This window comes from Dama dama, chromosome 5, assembly GCF_033118175.1.
Source record: "Dama dama isolate Ldn47 chromosome 5, ASM3311817v1, whole genome shotgun sequence".
NCBI classification, from domain to species: domain Eukaryota; kingdom Metazoa; phylum Chordata; class Mammalia; order Artiodactyla; family Cervidae; genus Dama; species Dama dama.
The window spans coordinates 7552711-7572632 of record NC_083685.1 but is presented as its reverse complement, the minus strand read 5'-3'; the positions used below and the strand labels follow the sequence as shown (position 1 = coordinate 7572632).

At 53.3% G+C, this 19922-nt stretch overlaps 1 protein-coding gene across 1 annotated transcript in view; it reads left to right on the top strand.

The window, feature by feature from the left end:
* MYO18B (myosin XVIIIB) overlaps nucleotides 1–19922 on the top strand; it is a 222590-nt gene that overhangs the window by 45641 nt on the left and 157027 nt on the right. The window contains exons 12-14 of the mRNA XM_061140689.1: nucleotides 12844–13017; nucleotides 16919–17009; nucleotides 18880–19072. Coding sequence (XP_060996672.1) covers nucleotides 12844–13017; nucleotides 16919–17009; nucleotides 18880–19072 — 458 coding nt within the window. The remainder of the gene's footprint in view (nucleotides 1–12843; nucleotides 13018–16918; nucleotides 17010–18879; nucleotides 19073–19922) is intronic.

Below are 19922 nucleotides of genomic sequence, written 5' to 3'. Positions count from 1 at the left end.
GTCTTTCAGGTGATCAGCCCCTGTCCTGACACCGTCTAGTGTCCCCCAGCCACTGGTCGTCTTCTTAGCAGACAGAAGACACCCTCACCATCTCAGAGATTCCAAGGGTTTTACGAGCGGTGTGCCCGGAAGCGCAAAGACCAAGGGCACGTTTATGACAGGTGCCAGCCGCAAGCCCTGTGCAGCAGCTGCCAGGCCTGGTGGCCCCATGAGGGGCTCCTGAGCACGTGCTGGTGGGTTGGTCCCCTCCCCGGGGGCCCAGGCCCTCAGGTCGCCACGTGGTCCTTGCACACTCGCGGCTCCTGCCCCATTTGGATTCTCCCCAGGGAGCCAGTCCCAGCACACTCCTGGGGGCTCCTCTGACCCTCCTCGTTTGGGGGAGTCCCTTTAAGCCTCCACTGACCCCTGAGTGCCTGCAGGGTGCTGCCACTGCTGCCCTCCCCTGCAGCCTCCTCAGCCCCTTCAGCCCCTATGACGTGGTGTTCTTGACCTCAGGAGACTGGCTGCTGCGGGGCTCTGGGTCACCCTGTCACCAGCAGTGCCCTGGGCAGTGTCAGAGAGAACGTCTCTCCCCAGAATGTGGCAGGGCTGGGACCCAGGCAGCTTGAAGCCAGCTGCTCCTGGGCTCAGATCTCAGCTTGGCCTCTATTTTGCTGTGTTGACCTTGGCCAAGTTCCAGGGCTCACCTGTACCTCCTCCTTAAGAGGGAGAGAGGGTGGCAGAAAGCTGTTTAGGGTCTCACCCACGGCTGAGGTGCTAGAAATGCTGGGGCTCCGGGCCTACGCCCGCGGACAGGCCAGGTGGCCCCCGGCTCAGCCGGTCAGTTGTCAAGAGGCCGCATCCCTCCGTCTTTCTGCGCTGCTGCCTCCTCCTCTCTGTCTCCCAGGCTCACGGTCCCTGATGGAGCCCTTGGGAGGGCAGCGGGAGGGGCCCTGGAGGCCGTCTCGGCGTGGCAGGCGGAAAACCCCGGGTGATTTGGCACAGGGACGGTTTGCTGTTCACCAAGACTCACGGCCTGGGCCATCCCTCAGGAACCACCAGGGAACCATTTATCCAACCTCAGGTTTCTTTCCTTTGGCAAAGCGGGGCCCATGGAACAATCAGCCAGCCCCCGTGTGTGTGTGGAATGGCAGCGAACCGATGTTCTCTGGAGTCCACTTGACAAGGAGGCGGGTGGGAAGGAGGGACACCTGGGCCCCGCAGGGGGCGACCCAGCCTGTGTGATTTAACCTGTACCTGCAAAGTGGTAAAACCCGGCCCACCTTCTACGTGACCGGTCACAAGACTGCATCCCACCTGGCACATGGGATGTGCCACAAGCCGCCGCGCTTCTCTTTGCAGAGTGCTTTGTTATCAGTGGTCTCCACTGCGGCATTGCCTGCCTGCCCCTGGGGCGGGCCAGAGTGGGACGGGGGGTGGTCCTGAGGCCCATTTACCGGGTGGAGAACGCACGCCTCCGGGGGTGCCGCTCCTCGATTTAGGGCACACGGTGAGCCCTCAGTGCTGGTCACAGCAGCTTCCGAGCCAGAGTCCAGTTCCAGACTCTCAGTCCAGTGCTTTTGCCACAGCTTCGAAGAAGGTTCTGGGGGCCAAGGACAGTGTGGGGGTAGTGGTCAGAGTGGTCAGGAGTGACGCAGACTGGGGCTCGGGGACGTGAGGGTTCTAGCATGTGCCAGCTCTGTGACTGGGCCGGCGACCGTGCTGCAGAAAAAAATCAGGCGCAAGCCCCTTGGCTTCAAGCCTCATCTTACTGTCTCCCCAAGCTCCTAGGGCTCTGCAGTGTAGGAGAGCTTGGCTGGGCTGCGGTCAGAGATGGTGACGTGGAAACAGTCGGGGCGGAGTGGCCGGGAGGCCAGGCGCCTCTCTCTCTCTGCTGCTCGGAACTCAGGGCTCTCCCAGGGGCCTCTTTGGGCCTCCTCGTGGCCTGGCGGCTCCACAGAAGCTTCCAGAGAGCATCATGAAAGCTACTTCCCCTCTTCTCAGTCGGTCACACAGGGTCACTACCGCCACGCTCGGTGTCACAGCTTCAGGGGCCAGCAAGCCTGGCAGGTAGGGAGGGAATTCCCACCTGGCAGTGCAGGCTGCTGAGGCTCACAGAGGCTGTGTGAGACCGCCAGGGTCAAAGAATCATATCACGGTTAGAATCAGCACCTGTCTGCCTCTGCAGCCAGTGTCCCTCCCCTCTGTAAGGCCGCCCACCCGGCCCAGTCCTCGGGTGCCTTCCCGGTGCCCGGACCTGCCATGGCCCGTCCCGGGACCTCCGCCTCACCGCTCAGAGCAGCTTCTCAGGTCCGTCCCCAGCCTGCAGTCTCCCTTCATCTGCAAGGTCATCCTCTACGGGAAACCGAGACAGAGGAGCTATGAATCGAGGCTCCCGGCGTGGGCTCGGGGCCGGTGGACCTGTGTGTGTCTTACTTCGCCGTCTGTGACCATCTTGACCTCTGAGGCTCAGTGTCCTCATCTGAAGATTGGGGATAATAATTGTGTCGCCTCCCCGTGTCCTTGGGAGGACTACAGTACTCAGTTTGAATATGTATAGCTCAATGATTCTTGTTATCATTCCTGTTATTATTAATGGAAAATCTGTCCGCTGTTGCAGTGTTTCCCCTCAAAGTCTGAGTCCGCCAAGCTGGCTTGGGCTGGTCTTCAATCCTCTCCAATCCATGTGGCCCCATAGCTGTAAGAGGCGACACACACCCGCCCTGGCAAGTCTGAGACTCTGTCACTCTGTCCGCTGTCCCTCGTGACTTGGTAAAATGACAGCAGTGTTCAGAATCTAGACTATAATAACCAGGACGAGTGGTGTCTGCCCTGATGGCTGAGTTGCCTGCTTTCCTTTGGCTCTGAAGGCTGATGGGAGGTTTAACTTATCTGTCACTCACTGAATTTACCAGTCTCCTTGTCACTGACCCCACTGCCTGACATACGACGCACTCGGGCCCGTGTATAACCCAAGGACGGGCCCCGTAACGGGATGATGGAGGGAGGCTGCCGATTGGCCACCACTCCTGCCTGCCCTCATAAGGCTGTCAGACCCCAAAGAGACGGGACTGTAACTTGGGGAGCCCCGAGGGGCCTGCAGGAAGGAGAGACGATGGCAGCAATGACAAGGGTCCAGCCCCCCGCCTTCTACCAGGGGCCCCGACATCCAGCAGCCAGGGCAGTCTGTCCACGGATAGGAGGAGGTGGCCTGATGCTTCTCAAGCCCAGGCAAGACCCCAGAAGGCCAAGGGGAGTAGTAATAGCGATGCTGTCAGTTTGAAGCAGTGTATATTCAAGCACTTGGAGCAGACTTTTAACCCTTTTTTATTGTTTTTAAACAACTGCACAGACAACACCATAAAGTTGTCTTCCTGTGAAAAATGGAAGCAGCACAAGTGAACACAGAACGTGGGAAGCAGGTCGCTCCCCATTCCCTCGGTCCTCCTGCCCCGGAATGCAGCCACTCCTAAGGTGTAAAGGTGATGTTTGGTGCAGCTGACAAGCCAGGACTAACACACAGTTATTAACTGAAGCTCCTGGTTTACCTCGAGGCTCAGCTTGGTGTACCTTCTCTGGGTTTTGACAGATGTCTTCTGTCATGTGCCCACCATGACCGTGTGCTCCAGGCTGGTTCCACTGCCCCAGCAGGCTGGCTTTTTTCCTCAAAATTCTGATTCAAAGTCGTCACAGACTCATCAGTAGTTGGAACAGTAACAGGCTGTCGCTGACTCCTCCCCGCGACCGTGGCCGTGGCCAGGGCTGCAGTCCCTCTGAAAACCAGCGCGTGGCCCCGTCGTGGGGACCTGTGGGGTCCTGTGTGGCCCCAGCTGCAGGCCGCCTCCTCAGGCCCTTGAGACGGAGCGTGCGCTGTGCCTGTTGACGGTCGCCCAGGTGGGCGGGTGGGGCGCCGCTACCGGTTCAGAAGCAGGCTCACAGTGGCTCTGTTTCACACGCTCTGCTTCTCCCTGTCTGGTGCAGGGTAGACCCCGCTGCTCGCGGGATGCCGCGGTGCCCACCTTCTCTCCGCCGACTGCGGGGCTTTCCCAGGGAGGGGTCTCTGTTTCCATCGCATTTCTCCAGCTGATTAACCTTCGGGCAGTTTCCTGCTTCGGGGGATTGTAAACAGCACCGTGTGGGCATCGTTGTCTGTAGAGGCAGTGCGGGGGTGAACGTTCTGGGGGCATGGTTTCCTGGGCCTGTGGGACCAGAGGGGTGTGTCTGAGGTTGGACGTTTCCATGAACATGGCACAATTCCCCTCCCTGGGTGTTTGTTCACACGGGTCGGCTCACTGCACCCTCACATGCCCATGGGGGACGTCGGGCAAGAGTCTGGGCCCCTGGACACCTGGACCGTTGCTGAGTTCGTGTTGCTCCCCTTCCCCCATCCTTCCCCTCCTCCCCCACGCTCCCCCTCCCCCACGCTCCCCCTCCCCCACGCTCCCCCTCCCCCCTCCACTTCTCCCCTTCCTCTCTCTGCACTGCTCCATCCTCCCCTCCTGTCCTGTCTTCTCTGTGCCTTGGACAGCTCGGCACCACCATCCTCACTTTCCAGGACACAATTTCCCTCTGATCCAAGGAGGGAGACCCAGACAGGCGCATTGGAGATGCCAGGAGAAAGTTCTAGACAGGAGACATCCAAAGTTCATCAGGGTCCGCCCCCCCAAGGGGTCCTAGGACCTGGGACCCTGAACCAAATCTCCCAAACTGAGAGGGAGTCAGGGAGGATGAGTCAGACAGAAGAGCCCTTGTGAGCAAAGGTGTGGTGGCCCCTTGAGCAAGGCCTGGGGCTTCCGTGTCCCCATCAGCCAGGCGCCAGCCTCAGACCCCGGCACTGGTGCTCTGGGATCGAGAGACGTTTACCACACGGCCCCAGCACAGCCCTGCACCCCCGAGGCCGGTACCCCCTGGGCCCTGTCCTGCCCCCACCCGTCCTCTGCCACAGGCCCCAGCTGGTGGCTTGGCTCCTTGCCCGACAGCTGCCGCAGCCCGGCCTATTCTGGGCCACAGGCAAGGATTTATTCTGCGTTTTCTGAGCATATTGAATTCATTCATTAAGCTGGGATGGCTGCTGTGGGATGTAAACAATTATATTTTAAAAAGCCACAAACCCCTGAAGTGGCTGATGCTAGAAGGCATTCCTGCCGCCAGCCCCAGGCTGCTCCCAGGAGGGAGGTGTGAGGCAGCTGGAACCCCTGAGGGACCAGCTTCAGCTTTGCCCTGCGAAAGCCCGTCCGCTCTTTATGCCCTCTGTTTCCAATAAGTAATGATAGCAGCTGACCTTTATCCGGTGCTTACACAGGGCAGGTCCTATGCTAAAAGCTTTGTTCGTCTCAATGATCCCATGGAGTAGGCACCGTTACCCCACTTTACAGATGAGGAAACTGAGGCTCAGAGAGGGGAAAGGACTTGCCCAATGAGGGTGTGTAGACACTCTCTGGGATCTCTTTTAGCCTTGCTCATCAGAGACTCCAGCGAGCTATGGCTCAGTGAGGACTCCCATCATAAAAGCATGTCTCACCCTTCAGAGTCAGAGCATAGGAGTGCTGGTGACAGCAATGATGATGATGATGATGGAATTATTACCTGTCACTATTTGCTGAGTCCGCTCTCTGCCAGGCAGGACTTAAGTGCTTTTCGTGGTTATTCCATTTAATCCTTGTAACCCAATATGGTGACAAGCTGAAGCTCCAGTACTTTGGCCACCTGATGCGAAGAACCGACTCACTAGAAAGACCCTGATGCTGGGAATGATTGAAGGCAGGAGGAGAAGGGGACGACAGAGGATAAGATGGTTGGATGGCATCACCAACTCAATGGACATGAGTTTGAGCAAGTTCTGGGAGCTGGTGATGGACAGGGAAGCCTAGCGTGCTGCGGTCTCTGGGGTTGCAAAGAGTCAGACACGACTGAACTGAACCCGATATGGAGAATTACACCCTTTTTATGGGTGAGTCAGTGGAGGCTCAGAAAGGCAAAGGAAGTTATCGAAGGTCCTAACTTGGAAAGGGGAGGAGCCCAATTTGGGACCAAGGAGTTCTGTCTTTGACGCTCCCCCCTGTCCTTCATGCTGTGTTTTGCTGCGTGGTCCGTGGTGTCATCAATACACAAGGGATTAGTAATCACACCTTTTCATGTGGTTCTTGCCCTGATGAGATTAAGCACTTAGCGCAGCATCAGGCATGTGCTGAGTACTCTGAAAACACCCACTGATTTTCTGGGCTTCCCTTGGACCCCAGCTTCAAAGGAGACAGTGTGATAGGTTGAGGGACCCCTGCTCAGCCTGCCTTGCTGAGGGACCCCAGAATGTAGAAAGAGCATTGGACTGAGGGCCAGCCAGGGCCAGGTTTAATCCTGGCTTAAACTGTGTGGCCTCAGGCTACTGGTCAGCCACTCACTGGCTACTGGTCCCATCCCTCAAGCCATTGCTCCTGCAGTTCCCCCAGGTGATGAGTGATGCCTTCCACCGAGGTCTCCCTGATGACTGCTTCTCAGCTCGGATCAGCTGCCCTGGGGACACTCCCAGGCAGCGTCACATCCAGTGTCTTGTTTCATATTTATAGTGACCCACTGGGAGAGGAGCCACCCCACTGTACGGATGTGGAAACTGAGGCTCCGATGTCCTGCTCGAGATCTCGCAGCCCGGTCTAAAACTGCCAGGCTCTGGTTCTTCCTGTGACCGCCCACCACCCCAAAGATGCCACGCCAGTCTTTCCCTACCAGCTGCTTGATCAGTTAGTCCAGGAGGCCCTACCCTTGCTTCCTTTCTCCTGTCAACTCCTGATGCACAGCAGCAGACTCATGGTACTGGGCAGTCTTGCAGAAGAGTGGCCCATTTTGCTTGGTTTAAGCAGATGCTGCCGCTGCTGATTTGTCCAGCAAGCCATCTTTGTCCTGAACGCCAGAGCATCCGGAGCATTGTCTTTCCAGACAACGCCAGAGCATTGTCTTTCCGGTTGATGGTGGATTCTGAACAACTCAGCAGCAATTTATTGATGGCTTGTTGACCAGGCCTTACGGGGCTCACTCACTGTGCAGAGGGACAGATGACCTTCTCTAAGGTCTGTCCAGGTTTCTGGGGCTGCGTGGCACCCAGGGACAGCAGGAACAGGTAGGAAACCTAACACCCAGGAGGAGCCTTGAAGTTCTGGCCTCTAACACAGCCCCATTTTCCAGGATCCCAACAATTGAACTTGACCTGATATCCCTGGGCAGAAATCTCAGCGTTTGGTCATGATTACAACGGTTGACATTTATCCCGCAGATCCAGCGCTTAGCGATCTGCACCTGTAACTGCACTAACCCTTCACAAGAACACCCTGGGGGTAGATGCCCATTTCACAGAGGAGGAAACTGAGGCTCAAAGAGGTGACAGGGTTTCCCCAACATCACCTGGCTTTGGCCAGCGGAGGTGTGATTTGAACCCCAGCAGTCTGTTTCTGGAACATCGCCTTTTCTCGGGGCACCCACAGCCTTTCAGGCTTATCTCTTCCCTGCAGGTGGCCTCCTCCTTCACAGACCTCCAAACTGTAAACCTCTGTGTGAGGTCATGTGTGAGTCCTCTGTGTGAGGACATGTGAGCCGGATGCACCAGCATAATAGATAGGTCATGTAATGGCCAGTGGCTCAGCGGAAAAGTCACTTGGTCGTCAATAAATGCAGGAGGCCACAGTAATTGATAGCAATTGAACTGGGAGTGCACATGGGAAAGACGGTCTCGTCATTTTTTCCTTTTTTTGTATTGAGCATAAACAGGAAAACCTGCCTTTGCAGGTGGATCTCAGCATCTCAGAGACTGCAGTTCCATCACTCTCCCTCACTCCGTCCTTTTTTCTCTTTTCTTTCTCTCGTTTCCTTTTGTTCATTCTTGTCTTCAAACTCTAGCCTGCTTCTTCTCAGCAGTGATCTTGGGTGAGTGACTCAGGTACAATGATTTGCCCAGGGTCACCTGGTTAACGGAGGACTCTTTCAGCTAAGCCACTGTTTCCTAAACCGGTGTCTCAGGGGACGTTAGACCATCTGGTCTAAAAGCATTCCCAGGCCACATCGGTCTACACAGAACGTCCCCTTCTTGGAGTGTCATACCATACTCCTTAAAGGCTCTGAGATGTCCTGCAGTTAAGAAACTTGTGTTACGAAACAATGGGCAAAGTGATTGCACACAGCATCCATTTCTCCCCAGGGAACACCTGCTCTGAGGGGCCCTTTGGGAAACTCTGACCCTGGCCGTGTGGCCGCTGTGTCCTGCTCCACAGCCCTCTGGTCACGCGGGGAGTTTCTCGCTCAGCCCTGCCCTTGGTAGCACGGCGGGGGGGCCAGACCTCACCCCATATGTGCAGACAGTTCCTAGGGATAGACAGAGGCACACACCCAAAAGAGCAGCATGCCAGGAATTTGGCTCACTTTCAGAGAACCTTCTCTTGGCCTCAATAATTCAAGGGAGGTATGTGTTCGTCACTCAGTCGCATTTGACTTTGTGACCCCATGGACTGTAGCCCACCAGCCTCCTCTGTCCATGGAATTCTCCAGCCAAGGATACTGGAATGGGTAGCCATTTCCTTCTCCAGGGAATCTTCCCAACCCAGGGATTGAACCTGGGTCTACCTGCTGCTTTGGAGGCAGATTCTTTACCACTTGAGCCACCAGGGAAGCCCAATTGAAGGAAAAACCAAACCAACTGTGTTACGTGGGATCAGCGTCCGAGGCTGTCTCTGAGCCTCATCACTGTAAATGGGTGCAGCTGCTGAGATAAGGGTTCAAGGGCTAGACTCTCCTGTGAGAGGTAATCCCAGGAAGCCCTGGGAGGGGCGTGGGAAAGGAAGGCAGCCAATAAGAGCCTGTCACCGAAACCAGCTACTTCTGCAGGCAGCTGGGGCTCCACTCCGCTGGAGGCCTCTGGGGGTCAGCATAGCGCACACCCCGGAGCAACTGCTCTCAAAAGGCCTTACCTTCAGTCCCTGAGTCAGGACGATCCCCTGGAGGAGGGCATGGCAACCCACTCCAGTGTTCTTACCTGCAGAATCCCATGGACAGAGGAGTCTGGCGGGCTACAGTCCATGGGGTCGCAAAGAGTCGGACACGACTCAGCAGCTAACGCTTTCAGACTTCCAGTCACTGGTTGAGGGCTGGGGATGTCTGTTCCGTGGCACGTCCAGCCATAGCCTGTGCTTGAGCAAATGCCGGTGTGCGCGGCAAGGCCCCCAGCAGAGGAAGCACAGGAAGCCCGGGGCAGACGGAGACACAGCAGCAGCCCTGCGCTGGTCCGCCCACGTGCCGCCTTCTGAAGTGTGTCCCTGTTGCCTTTTGACTTGGCCTACAGCCCACGCGTGTGCTCAAGCGTCTGATATGTGAGATACTGGGGATACCAGAGCTGCCCCTAGCCCTGTGCCACGACCGGAGGGTCCAGGGACCTAGACTCAAGCGCTGGCTCAGCCTTTCCGGGTCTTGGCGGCCTCTGCTATAAATCAGGCCTACCGGCCTTCAGCCTGCACCCCTCCCAAGGCAGCTGGGAGATGAGCCAGGGCCATTCTGCCGTCCCGCCGCTCCGTGTAGACACAGCCAGGTGTGCGTCCCCCGGGCCACGGCGAGATGCACGGACCGTTTTTCACTGAGCATGACTACAGAACTGGTATGTGCAGGTAGTTCTTTCCTACAGAGCTGTTTCAAGGGTGGGCGGTCCCGTCAGACAACACTGTATTTATGTAAATCCGGCCACGCACAGGCAGGCGTGAGGCCAGCGGTGACCGATACGTATTCTTCTGTGTGTCACGGACCCTGAAGGCAAGCCACCCACTTCTCTGGTGTTCCACTGGAGGGGAGGCTTGCTGCGTCGGACTCGGGGAAATATGCTGCAGTACTGTACGCTACGGGCAATTTAAGAGATTCTCAAGGGGAATTTTAAGCCTCTGACTCTTGATTTTTTGCTCCATTCTGGTTTCAGAACAATATCCCCGTGTGAGAGAAGGCTCCTCTGCGTGGGCCCAGGGTTAGCACACTGAGAGCTGAAGTCAGGAGGCTTGGAGTTCAGATCTCACGTCTGCCCCTCACCAGCCACGAGACCTCAGAAGGTCGCTCTCTCTGTGGCTCAGTGTTCTCATAAGCAGACCCTGGCTGCTCTGGCGCCCGTGTTCCCATCCAGTCCGCCTTCTCCCCGCCACAGGTGCCGGCCCAGGGTTCTCAGCCCCCTCGGAGAAGGCTTGGCCTCCACCCGGCTCTGGACAAAGGCGGAGGGACCCATGGGGTTGGGTTTGGTGCCTGGCCTGCCTTCAGGTGGCTGGGAGCAGAAGCGCATTTTCCCAGCAAAGCTCACATGTGCCTCCTGGGTTTCACCAGCAGGAGCCTGGAAATAAGCCCCTTAAGTCCGGCGGGACTTAGAGTCCTGCCCTGCGCACTTCGGCTCCTCTTTTCAGACACAGCCGTCGCTTAGCCCCTTCGTGAGCTCTTGTAGCTCTGCGAGGCTACAGGTCACAGTGGGCAGGGTCCGGAGACCGTTTCAGAGGGTGGCCGTGGAGGCGATGGGGCAGGAGAGGGGCAGGGTGTCGGCCGCCTGGACAGTCGTGTTCAGGAAGAGGATGTCTCATTCAGGGCTGGTAGCCTGTAACTCCTCTCTAATGCTTGCTAATCTCCATTATTTTTAGCAATGAGAAAGCAGACCTCAGGCTCCCAGGTAGCTGTCTCTAATTAGAATCTAATGGTATTTCTGTATGCACATTGTATTTATTTCTGCCTTCTGTTTGTGACAAGTGATGGCGGTGTTGGTTCAAGAACTAGCCCCCCATACACTGGGTGGGGGGCGGAGGGAGAGACTGAAGAGGCAGCCCTTCCAGATGGGAGGGTGGCAGGTGTGATGCACAGGGGAACTGACACATGAGGCTTGTCTCGGGCGCTGCACTGTGGGTGGGTCTCCACCCCTGCCCGCCCGAGTCTTAAGAGTTTATAGAGAGGCCGGAACTGGGCTGGGTCACAGAGCCCTTCTGGACAGTCTCAGAAGCACCCTGCCATCTCAAGGCTGCATCCTTGTACCAGTCCCTGCTGTGGGAGTGGGGAGGGGTTGGGTGGACATTCCAAGGGCAGGAGAAAGGGTGAGGCCCCTCCATTTGCCCAGGGCCAGCTCACAGGCCACCTGGTTGTCACATCCTCTCAGTGACCTCCTACAAAAAATGGGTTTTCATTTAAGGTAGTGCTATATAACATTTCCTTTCACTAGGTACTTATGGAAAGTGAAAAGATCAGTGATTCCTCATTGAAGAAAGTCTTACCTAGGGTTGTAATATTCTCAAGGTGATATTGAAAGGAACTTTCCTCGTGGCTCAGATGGTAAAGAATCTGCCTGTGATGCAGGAAACACGGGTTTGATCCCTGGGTTGGGAAGATCCCCTGGAGAATGGAATGGCTGCCCGCTCCAGTATTTTTGCCTGGAAAATCCCATGGACAGAGGAGCCTGGCGGGCTCCAGTCCATATTGATTTTGGGGAAATAGTTCTTCCACTTAGCCTGATTTCTGGTGACTTTTCTGAATCAGTTTTCTCATCTGTAAGATAGGAATGATACTGCTTTTGGGAAGATTCAGTAATAATAAGTAGTTAAAATTTGTATGTACTGATTTTTTTCTGTGTCACACCTGGAACTCTAAGACAGATGTTCTGACTCCAAGAGCCATGAGCTGAGCAAAGATGACATGTTGAAGTAAATGGGGTCAGTGAGTGGCAACTGTTACCTCTGTCATTACTGTCATCGCCATCGTCACACTGTCCCCTCCACCATCCTCACCACGTAATCACCATCATCGTTCTTACCTTCTTGATCATTTTTTAAAGTGGCAGAACTTTTTTACTAGCCATGTAACCTCTCTGGATCTCAGTTTTATTATATGTAAAATGGGAATTATTTCTAAAATGGAGGTAATAAAATGATGTTCCTGAGAGAATCAGCACTGAGTAACTGGCGTGTAGGAGGACCTTGATAAGCAGTGGCCTGCGCTCCTTCTTGGGCTTCCCTGGTGGCGCCGTTGGTAAAGAATCTGCCTGCGATGCACGAGGCCTTGGTTCAATCCCTGGGTGGGGGAGATCCCCTGGAGAAGGAAATGGCAACCCTCTCCAGGTGGATATTGTCAAAGCCCCAAATAAAGTCTTTTTCCAAACTTCTAATTTTTTCTTAAACCAGGCAGATTCTTTAAGATGTCTGTTTGAAGAATGATACCCTTATGATCTCTTTCTGATGGATTGAGAAGTCTCTGTTGGCAGCTGTGATTCTTATTTCAAAGAAACACAGATATCGGGAAGATAGTAGATGGGAGAAAATTATTTTAAGAGTGGAACTGTGGTTTGCCTTAATAAATTATTAATTTTTAAAATCTGGATTACAAAATTAGTACAGAACCACTGCAGAAAGTTTGAAATATACACACTCCCCCTACCCTGTGATTGTTCATGTTTGAATATATCTCCTTTTCCTTATTTGTATAGCAGCTTAGAGTCATTTAGACAATTGATGCCATACTACAGTATGATTTTTTTCTAGTCCTTTTCATTTAACATTATCATATAAGTATTGCCCGTGTTGTATAGACTTTGTTGCTGATGTTAAGTGGCGTTATAAAATAGCCCATAAAGAGGATGATATTTTTAATTGCTTTGGAAAAGTGAACAATGCAGATGGCAGGGCAGTTGGACAAACATGTCTCTTGGGAAGGCGGGCTCCTGTCCGAGGCCGTCAGCTGGGCCCAGGCCTCAGTTGTTCAGGCTCCTGCTGAGGGTGGGTGGCCCAGAGGCTGGGAGGTAGCGAGATTCTCTGAGGTTTTCTTGGATGCCTACCCATCACCCGCCCAGGACTTCACCGCCCTCCTCTGCTCTGTCCCCCTGCACAGTGGGCCGGAAGCAGTTCATGCGCTTTGAGTGGGCCAACCACGCAGCAGAGGCCTTGGGCTGTGAGTACGAGGAGCTGAACACGGCCACCTTCAAGCACCACTTGCGACAGATCATCGAGCAAGTGACGTCTGGGCCGAGCCGTCGGAGCCTGGAGGATGAGACAGCCAGCTCAGGTACCATACCGCAGCCTCCCTAGGTGAACTGGGTCCCTGCGGAGCCACCTTCTGGGGACACACCAGCATCCTTTCACTATTCGTCAAGGATTTATTGAGGGTCTACTTTATGTAGACCGTCTAGGTGCAAACGAAGCTGCTTCTCTGGAAATGGTCTTGGCCCCTTCCTGCACAGTGCTCTGTCCTAGGGTCAGAGGCTGCTGAAACCTGGGAGGGGAGCCCTGTGCTGCCAAGAGGGGGCATTAAGGATGGTGCCAAGGGACCATGGCATTTCCACTGGATGTGGTCTTCGCTGAGCCCCCACTCTATAGCTGGAAGACTCACCTGCCAGAACAGAAATAAGGCCAGGATGGTTGGTCTGGAGGGGAGGACAGTAGCTGAGGACAGTAAATAAGGTTAGAGAGCTCACAAAATAGTCTATAAATGGGGTTTTCTTTTCAGACTGAGGGAAGCCATGAGGGAGCACAGGCAGGAGGATGGCATGATTAGTTTATTCTGCGGGAAGCTCAGCCTGGATGGAGAGCAAGGAGTGGGTGGAAACTGATACAGCTCACCCTGGTGAGGTGATGGAAGCCGGACAAAGAGCAGGGTGGACCAGATGGGAGGAGATGGACCAGTTCAAGGTCTAGTTTACAGTCAGAGCAGTTGGCATGAACCCTGGCAGAAGCAAGGGGCCAGGACGCCTTCTGGGACTTGAGTCCGAGCAGCTGGAGGAATGGGGGTGCTTTGAACTGACGTGGAGCGGGGCAGGCAGGAGCACACTTACACTGCACCTGCTCAAGCGGGCCTGCTGAGTCCCAGGTCTGCAGCCTCGGCGGCCGGATGCTTCGGCTGCAGAAGGTGAGGGCAGAGGGCCCCTCAGAGCCCCGGAGATCTCTGAGAACTCTCCAAGAGGAGCTCTCCGGAGACTGCAGAGTCTGGGCTTAGCAGGTAGCACTGTTTTGAACTGTGGTTTTAGCACCATCTGTTAGAGGCCCCTTGGATCCACAGGGCTGCTCCACCTGCCAGGGACTTCAGCTTGAAGGCTGATGTCATAGACTTCACTGCCATCCAGGTCTGCGCTCTGGTGTAAGCGGGGCTCTGCCTAATAGTTACACCTCCTCTCTGACACTGCTGCACATGTACAGACACACACTTGTACCATGTACAGCCGTGTGCACACACCTGCGCTGTCACAGGCACAGCACACACATAGGTACACACACACACACACACACACACATACACACACACGCAAGCACAGTTACATGTATGCACTGCTTTGTGAAGCTGAGTCAGCCTCGCAGGCTGAGGTCTCAAGGGTAGATGTTAAGCAGGCAGGGTACCAGCAGGCTTGAGAGAGATGCTGGGAGGCTGTGGGTTGCCTAGCAACGACCCAGGTTGCAGGTGGAGTTAAAGCAGGGACGGGAAATGCTTTGGGGCTGCAGTGGGCAGCCTGGAATGTACAAGCAAAACTATTTCTCCAGGCCTTAGGGTCTGCAGATTTGCAAACTGTGTTTCTAATTCCATGGCTGGAACCAAAACCTAAGGGTCAGTATTTGAGATGTGAGCCCCACTCCTTACCCCGTTCTGCTCAGTGCCCCTTAATCAAGGCTGGCTGTGCTAATGGGGCCCGTGTGTGTTTATACAAAATTGAGGCCACCATTGTAATAGTTTTCTAAGTTTTTTATTCCTCCTAACACTATATGCAGGCACTTTTCCATCTCATTCAATATTCTTCTAGACTTGATTTGAAGTATTCTATTATATGGTTGGAGTACAATTTATCTATCCCATTTGCTATTTGTTGGATATTCAAGTTGTCTTGAAAAAGTGATTTTTTGCCAATTTAATGAACAATTGGGAGAATGTATATACCTAGAAATCTTTGTTTCTCTGCATATTTCATTACAATAAAATCCTAAGAGTAAAGTTATTAAGTCCAAGAGCATGAACATGTTATGGCTTCTGCTGTGAAACTGCCAAATTTCCCCCTAGAAAGAGGGAACAACAGATATTTGCTGAGTAACTATTGTGTGTCAGAAATTGGAATTTGGAGCCAACAAACTCAGAATCAGTCCCCATCCTTGGGGCGCTCCCAGTGGGGGGCGGGGTGGGAGATACAGACTAACAAAATAACCAGAAGTAAAGATGAGCTGTGGCCAGTGCCGTAAAACCAGGGTCCGTGTGTCCTCCGGTGGCTCATTCACTTCACTCAGCACAACGTCCTCCAGGTTCATCCGTCTTGGTGCAAATGGCAGGATGTCCTTCTTTTTTTACTTTTGAATAATATACTACTTATATCAGAAATCTAAAGTAGTCCAACTTATAGAGACACAGAGTAGAATGGTGGTTGCTGGGACAGGGGTAGAGGGAGGGGGAAATGAGACATTTTGATCACAGAGTACATAGTTTCATTTAGTCAAGATGAAAAAACCCTAGAGGACAGGCAAATAAAGTAGTCAGTAGACGAATATCTCCACTGTGCATCAGAGTGCCTGTAGTTTACAGTAATGTATTCTGTGTGTAAAAATCTGTTAATCTTATGTTGAAAGTTACTCTCTCTTCCTGTCTCACAGACACACACACACACACACACAGGAAAGAAACTTTTAGAGGTGATGGTTATGTTTATGGTGTTTCTCTGGTGATGATGTCATGGGTTTATGCTTCAAACTTATCAGGATGTATGATTAAAAATGTACAGATTTTTTGGTATGTCAATCATATCTCAGTTTGAAAAGTAAATTTTTCAAAAAAGCAAGGGGACATCCCTGGTGGTTCAGTGGGTAAAGACTCTACTTTCAGTACCGGGGGCATGGGTTTGATCCTTGGTCAAGGAACTAAGATCCCACATGCTTCATGTAACAGCCAATAATAATAATAATAACAATGATAATAATAAGGGAGTCTGCAAACACCATTTACTTTCCAAGTAGCCCCGTGAGACTTAACCTAACTCGGTGCCATTTGACCCTCAGTGTCTTTAGCAGTGAAAAGGGCATCAGTTCAGTTCAGTTCAGCCGCTCAGTCGCGTCTGACTCTTTGCGGCCCCATGAATCACAGCACGACAGGCCTCCCTGTTCATCACCAACTCCCGGAGTTTACTCAAACTCATGTCCATCAAGTCAGTGATGCCATCCAGCCATCTCATCCTCTGTCGTCCCCTTCTCCTCCTGCCCCCAATCCCTCCCAGCATCAGGGTCTTTTCCAGTGAGTCAACTCTTCGCATGAGGTGGCCAAAGTAGTGGAGTTTCAGCTTCAGCGTCAGTCCTTCCAATGAACACCCAGGACTGATCTCCTTCAGGATGGACTGGTTGGATCTCCTTGCAGTCCAAGGGACTCTCAAGAGTCTTCTCCAACACCACAGTTCAAAAGCATCAATTTTTCAGTGCTCAGCTTTCCAACTCTCACATCCATACATGACCACTGGAAAAACCATAGCCTTGACCAGACGGACCTTTGTTGGCAAAGTAATATCTCTGCTTTTTAATATGCTATCTAAGTTGGTCATAACTTTCCTTCCAAGGAGTAAGCGTCTTTTAATCTCATGGCTGCAATCACCATCTACCTCCATAAAATAAAAATAAAGAATTTATTTTTAAAAAGGCAAGATAGTCCTGAGAATTGGCCTAATGGGTTCGTGGCAGTGGTTACGGCAGGCTTCCCTGAGGAGGTGACATTGGGTTGAGCCCTGAGGGATGACCAGGAGATCACAGTGGAGGAGAGGTCGGGTCAGGTCACACAGGACCCTGGAGGACCTGACAAGACCCTTGAACTTGATCCTAAAGACATGAGTAATTTCAGCAGCAGGATAATGTGTGTGTGTGGTGGAAGGTTCTCTAGGGCCAGCAGTGATGTCCCTGGCTCCAGGCAAGGTCCTGACCGTGGGATGCCCACCCTCCTCTCCTCCGCACTGCAGGGCTCAAGATGACCGGCGTAGAGTGTGTGGAGGGCATGGCCTCCGGCCTGTACCAAGAGGTCTTTGCCGCTGTGGTCTCGCTCATCAACAGGTAACAGCAGCCTTCGCCCTGGTATAGAGGTGGTCTCTTTGCAGCACGTGAATGAGCCCAAGCCTGGGGAGTTTAGCAGAGTCGGGTTCTGTTGAGCTGGAGAGTGGGTTTTTGAGCTGGATGGTGCTGGCTTTAATTCTACCTTGGCCACCCATGGGCTGTGTGACTTTGGCAAATCAGTTCACCTCTCTGACCTCCCCTTGTGCATCTGTGAAATATTCAATAGGTCTGCTCCCCAGGGTCACTGCAAAGATTGAAAGAAGTCAATAAGGGACTCCCCTGGTGATCCAGTGGCTAAGAATCCGCGCTTCTGTTGCAGAGGGCATGAGTTCAATCCTTGGTCAGAGAACTAAGATCCTGCATGCCACGTGGTACAGCTAAGAAATAAATAAGTAAAAATAAATTTAATAGGAAATCAATAAAAAATGAAAGATGAATTAAAAAATGCCTGTGAACAACTCTTCCTAAATTGTGATCATAAAACACTGCAGATATCTGCAGGTACTGCTACTGGGAGCGTGTGTTCTCTGTCATGGGGAGTGCCGCTCTGAACCCTGGGAAATCTCAGCAGCTCCAGTGGGGCCGATCCAGAGCTTGCATGAGGGCTTCCCCCCCTCCTCCGTGTAAGCGGGAGGCGTAATTAGGCTTCCACATCCTGTTCGAGGGATGAGGCTGGTGCGTAGCAACAGCGCAGCTGGGGTTCTCTGCGGACGTAGAGTCGGCTCCCTCTCTTCCTGCTGGAGTAATTACCCTCTGAGATCACAGACACATTATCTAGAAGCCAGGGGACCGTGCGTGCTCAGGGGAAGAAGCATTTATCTGTGAATTGCAGGAAGCGGGTGACTGCTTCCTGGTTGGCTCTGGGGTTCTGGGAGCCCGAATCTGGGAAATGGGTGTATTGGTGATGACAGCACTCGCCTGTCCTGCCATTTACGAGCACCCAGCAGGCATCTGGCTTTTTGAACATTAACTCACTTAATCTTCACGCGTGTCTGTGTGGTGTGTATAAGGCCCCATTTTACAGATGGAAAACCTTAGCAAGGAACAGCGAAGCGCTTGAGTTCAAACTTAGGACTCTCCAAAGCGTATAACTGCTCATGCTGATGGGAATAACAGCAGAAACCACTGAGCGCTTACCACGTTCAGAGCCATGGATGTCTTATCGCACCCAGCCTTCCCACCAGCCTTCTGAGTTCATCTCCATCGTTAGCCCTTCCTCGGCAGACATTCAGAGAGGTTGGGCAACTCTGCCAAGACACACAGCCGCTCTGTGGCCGAGCAAGGGTTGGAACCCACATGTGACTCTGTAGAGTCTCTTAACTCTTTGTTTTTGATGTGAATAGTCCCTTGTCCATCCACCCTCGTAGATTTGTTAAGAGGATCCAGGGAGGTGAAGCTTGAGAGAACTTTGTAAACCGAGGCAGATACTGAACAAAGTTGTTTTTCTGATGCCACGTGTCACTAAGAAAGAAAAGGAGGCTCTAGTCCAAACGTGATAGCAAATTTGTGGTACAGCCTTAAGCAAGTATTTTCTCCAGTCTCGGCCTGGTGGAGACAGCATGTGTCCTGATGGCCTGCAGTGTCCAGGGGAGGCGCATTCCACTCTTCAGCTCCTTTTGTTCCTTTGCAGCCCCTGGGTCTTCCTATTCATCCCTCCCACCATTTAACGTTGGGGGAAACCCGTGCTCAGAGAGGTTAAGTAACTTTCCCAAAGTCACACAACCCATAAGTAGTGGGTTCTGCTGGGTCTGCAGACCTGCCCAGCATGCTGCCCTGGTTTCTCCACCTCTGTGTTGGGGGAGCGGGGGGCCTGGACCAGAAGGGCTCTAAGATTCCATGTGCTCTTGGGGCCCCTCTCCTTCCCCCCCAGATCCTTCTCCTCCCACCACCTCTCCATGGCCTCCATCATGGTGGTGGACTCTCCAGGCTTTCAGAACCCTCGGCACCAGGGCAAAGACCGGGCCGCCACCTTCGAGGAGCTGTGTCACAATTATGTCCATGAGCGCCTGCAGCTGCTTTTCTACCAGCGGACCTTCGTCTCGGCGCTGGAGCGATTCCGGGAGGTATGGCTGGGCTGGGTTGCCGCTTCTGGTGCTCACCCTGGATTTAGCTTCATGCAGTCTGGTCCAGCACTGATTAAAACCCAAGCTCCAGGCCTGGCTGCGGGGGCCTCTGCTCCTCCCCCGTCTCCCTCGGTCTCCCATGGCCTCTTAAAGTTCTCTCACAGTTCAGAACTTGGGGCTCCTCCGGCCTCGCACCCACAACTGTCCCTTGTTTGGGCTGATCAGTTCCTCCTCACCCACATGCCCAAGCTGAGCCGTTCTCCAGCAGTTAGGTTGCACCTTCTCCATGGAAGGCCTTTCATGCCCAGCTGTGGGTGAAAATCGTGAGTTTGCACAGTCTCTGGATCATGACATGGGAGCATCCAGCAGAAGTGAATGTGCAGCACCCCTCCAAGGAGGCTCTGCATGTGAATCAGGGAACCTGTCCAGGCTCGTTCCTGCATGCCTGCCTTTACTTATGTTTAAAAAAAAAACGTTAAATTGAACTCTAACACTTACACAGACAAGTGCCTACATCCAGAGTGTACAGCTCGCTGAATTTGCCCAGCTGAGCACACTCACGCAGCCCCCACCCAGGGGAGAGGAGAGTATCGCCAGCGCCCCAGCTGCCCCTGGCATCTACTGCCTCCTTCCCCCCCGGTGTTACCACACCTCCTAAAGACACTGCTGTGGACATTTGATGAAGTGGTCTGGAAAATGCCTAATCTGTATTAGGCATTCCACATGTGGTAGCATCCATCATATTTTTCCCCCTAATATTTCACTTTATTTCTTATGATCAAAGTAAAACATGTTCTTTATTTAAAAACTGGCAAGTGCGAATAAGTGTCCAGAAGCAGAAAATACCATC